General features: G+C 40.8%; 1 protein-coding gene across 1 annotated transcript in view; it reads right to left on the bottom strand.

Moving 5' to 3' along the window:
• Positions 1 to 4082, bottom strand: part of LOC101850259 (otoferlin) — a gene marked incomplete at both ends in the record, with an annotated part of 20482 nt that overhangs the window by 9808 nt on the left and 6592 nt on the right. Inside the window, 1 exon segment of the mRNA XM_035970705.1 lies at positions 2523 to 2706. Coding sequence (XP_035826598.1) covers positions 2523 to 2706 — 184 coding nt within the window.

Here is a 4082-nt window from a genome sequence, read left to right as displayed (position 1 = left end):
CTATCTATCTATCTATCTATCTATCTATCTATCTATCTATCTATTTATCTATCCATCACAAAAACGTTCAACAACAACAACACAGCAACACAAAAATTAATCTACACAGCAAAAAACAAAAGACAATCTACGTGACACAGTAAGAGACAAAGCATTCGTGGAAGAACTTCGCGCATCGTCGATGTCCCACTCAAACTATGTATCTGACAATATAGGTCAACCGTATTTTTAAAAAAAATCTAATTTCTTTCTTATTATCTTCCAGAACTACTAAAACGTTTTGTGGGAGACTTCATTTTTACTTAGTATAGTATTAGCAATTGTAGTCTCAGTTTTGAAAAGGATAGCTTCAAACAAAAGAAGTAGTTCTAGTTGACCTAATTTGGTGGATACGCGATTAGAGTGGGACTCCGATGATGTTATACTCACGTCTCCGAATCGGTTACGGATTCTGTAGAGTTTTTCTTTCTTCCTCTTCACCGCCAGTCAGTCATTTCATATCTTATTTATTGGGGTCGTGTTCATTAACATAAGCGTGTTGCCTGATAACGTTTTACGCGTTAGATATGTAATAATAATAAATAGAATTTGTACAGCGCATGTCCCTTTCGAAAGCAAACTCTATGCGCTTTACACTATATCATTACCCCAGGAGACAATAGAATTCTCAGAAACATTCTCAGCTTCCCGAGAAGAATACAGTGCAAGCAGCTGGTTAAACGCTCGAACACTAACAAACTGACAAGATCTTTCGCTGTCTGTACACGTATTTCTGTTGTGTGTGCTCACAGTGCTACACGCAAGTGATGGTTACAATTCATTACTTCCTATTTTTACATTTTCCTTATTCGGGTATCCTTAGTATGTCGAAGGGGGGTTCAGGTTTCGGTAATGCACTATATTTTATTATCGTTGATAAATAATATTACACAGCGTTGCTCAAGTGGTCGATACTCTAGCATTATAGATTTATGATATATTCACCATATTGTTCTACTGTGAACTGCCTTAAGAATAGGAATTGAGGGTATTTTACGCTGCCATCTATTTCATCTTTAACATGTTATGCTAATGTGCTGGTACGGCTTGTTCAATACATTTGTCCCTTCACCCAAGTAATTAAATACATGGCAAATTTCCAGTCGTTCACCAACCCTCCTAAATGACCTAAATAATTGCTTCGGTTGACAAAACGCCTTTTTTCGTTCACAGTAGCTTCGAGAATAAAGCGTTGCATCAGCGTAAACACTAAAGAAAAGGCGTTCTTCCGAAATTTGGATTCTAATTGTATTTTTTAAAATAGTCACTTTTGAGTTTTTCACACAAGTAGGGTAACTGACCAGACTATCGATTTAGAAAAAAAATTGTCTTAAAAAATGGGAAAAAGGCGGCGTTTTGTCAGCCCACGGCAGTATAATGACAAACGAATGTCGTCACCATGTGGAACGGTTCGGTTGACTGACGGAAGTTCGACCAATGAAATCGCTGACAACTTTTAAATCTCTATATTATATTATGTCATATTTGTATAATATAATTGACACGCAATACATTATAAACGATGACGTAAACGGAAAAAAAATATCAGTAGCAAACAACGGAAATGGTACAGAAAACGTCACATAGCAATCAAATTATTGCCTGCTATGTCACACTACTTCTACAACGTAGGATGGCCAAAAAAGATTGTATTGGAAACCAAATACATTACTGTGAAATATGGTTTAGATAACATGCTGGATTGCTCGTACAAACATCCAATCCTCAGTTAAAACGAACTCAAATCCTTCCGTATTTTGTTGAACGAAACAGGAAAACCGAGGCGTGTCTACAAACTACACGACAAGAACCAAAGGGAAGCCGGAGTGTGGCAAAACGGGTGACTACACACTGATTTGTGGGAGGAACCACATGGGTGGCCAGATGGACAGAAGGTGCGAGGGGACAAAAATTACTTTTTTTGAAAGTTCAGTTTTAGTAAGAGTTTTACAGCACTTGCAACACAATAAGGTCATAATATAAGTGTCGAAAAGAATTCCATTTTTGTACTTCATAATGTGAGTTTTTTGTTTGACATCTTGACATTCTCAGATATCTTGGCTCAGTTGAGGAAGATTCAAAATGCAGGGAAAAGGGAAGACGGGAATTCAAGACTATAAGCGTACTGCTGTGGCGGCGAAAAATGCCCATGATTTATCCAGAGAAGTCACAAAATGTTATTGTTTTAATTCATTTAAGAGAAGCTGGGTTGTATTAAAAATTTGTTTCCTTAGTTTTTTAAGAGCGAAGTTTAAACAAATTAAAATCTCATTTTTTATGTTTGCTCTAAGCTGTCTGATTTGAAAAGCAATTCCTTTTAGGGAAAGAGGTTAAAACATGGATCGCGTCTTCTGTCCTTTCTCCCACTTCTGTGGTCTAGGATCAAGCAAACAATGCACGACATTCGCCGAAGTAAGGCAGGCGACTGACTGACGGGGGGCGGACGACAGCGGCACAATATTCAATTTCATGACATAACTAACCGTCTCCTCCGATGCCTTGACCATTAGGAATAGAGCCGTAATTTCCGTAAGAAGACTGACCCGTTTGCTGGGGGTGGAGCGTCTGTTCATCACCGGTGAGGGGGGCGGGGCTTGACGTGTCAGCTGTCTTACTCTCCGCCTCCAAGAGCTTCACGTTGAACACATCCTCGTTGTGTCCGTGCTCCTGTAGGGGGAAGGAAGGGAGGGAGTGAGGGGAGGAAGGGAGGGAGTGGGTGGAGGTAGTGAAGGTTAATAGGCGGTGCCCATTGGCTTCATCGATCTGGTTCGGTTCGGCTTTGTCGGTTTTGTCAGTTTTAGAAAAACAAAGAATCAAATGGTTTGGCCACCTGTTACGTATGTCACCTGGCCAACCAGCAGCAAGAGCCTACAACGCCAAGCACTCAGGCTATAAAGGAAGAGGAAGGCCACGCAAAAGGTGGATCGAGTGTGTCAAGGAAACCCAGAGAAAACATAAAATCACAACTGAAAGAGCTGCGGAGTTGGCCTACCATAGAAAATTGCATCTCCCCTCGACGCTTATTAAAAAAAAAAAAACAGAGGATGAAAAAGTAAAATAAGTAAGTGAGTCGTTTTTATGGCAAACCGGATTGTCCTCCACCGGAAAGACAAAACCGAAACAAACACAGACAAAATCGATGGTGACTTTTAATAACAAACGCGTTTATTTTCAAGGCCGTCCGTCAGGGGATAGGTTTGGGCAGTTGGTCTATTTATAGTGTACACTGAAGCCAGCATAAACCGAACCAACAGAACCGAAAGGAACAGATCCGAAAGGAACAGATCCGATCCTCCAATGGGCATCGCCATTCATCGAGGATGCGGGTTCTGGTCCCTCGACACCGCCTGAAGACGCGCTGTTCTGGGGCACTTAACCCTATCCGTACGTGGTGTTTTACTATCGTATCCATACGACGTGGGGAACTATGTGCCACCACTTGACAAAATGAGTTGCTTTTCGGATTTGAACCCTTTGCAAATACAAGTGGATACATCACGCTTATAAGTGAAGTTTTTGCCATTTATACGTATGAAATAATTAGAGGGATGTACTTAAAGAATGTGGTATCAACAGACAATCTACAAGTTTGACACTAGTGTCGATTTTTGGCCAATATCTCCATTTGTGGATTGTGAGAAGTAACTCAATTTGTCAGCTCGCCTTACATATACTAGAACTCGTGGGGAACAGGGCAGGGGCTCAGATTGTTTATGTAAATGGTGTCATGCCGGCCATGCCGATGACGGGGGAGAGGGGGGGGGATATCTGACACGCGTGACGTCACTGCCGCAAGCTCTGGTATTATATATAACCTCTTTGGTGGGCACTTTTAAGTAAGTCTCCGCCATTTTACCGTGGTTCGTTTATACATTTATACTCCTAAGCAAAGTAGAAAAAACGGGTTTGGGGATGGGGAGAGGCGATGGGGAGATACAATAATTTAAACTCAGTTGTAACTTGAGTGTTTGCTCAAAGAAGTCACACCAACATTGTAGCAGGGAAATAATACGCTTTAAAAACAAGTAGTGGGAACAAGGTAA

Source organism: Aplysia californica, unplaced genomic scaffold (assembly GCF_000002075.1).
Source record: "Aplysia californica isolate F4 #8 unplaced genomic scaffold, AplCal3.0 scaffold00310, whole genome shotgun sequence".
Classification (NCBI taxonomy): domain Eukaryota; kingdom Metazoa; phylum Mollusca; class Gastropoda; order Aplysiida; family Aplysiidae; genus Aplysia; species Aplysia californica.
This window is presented reverse-complemented; position numbering and strand designations above follow the sequence as displayed.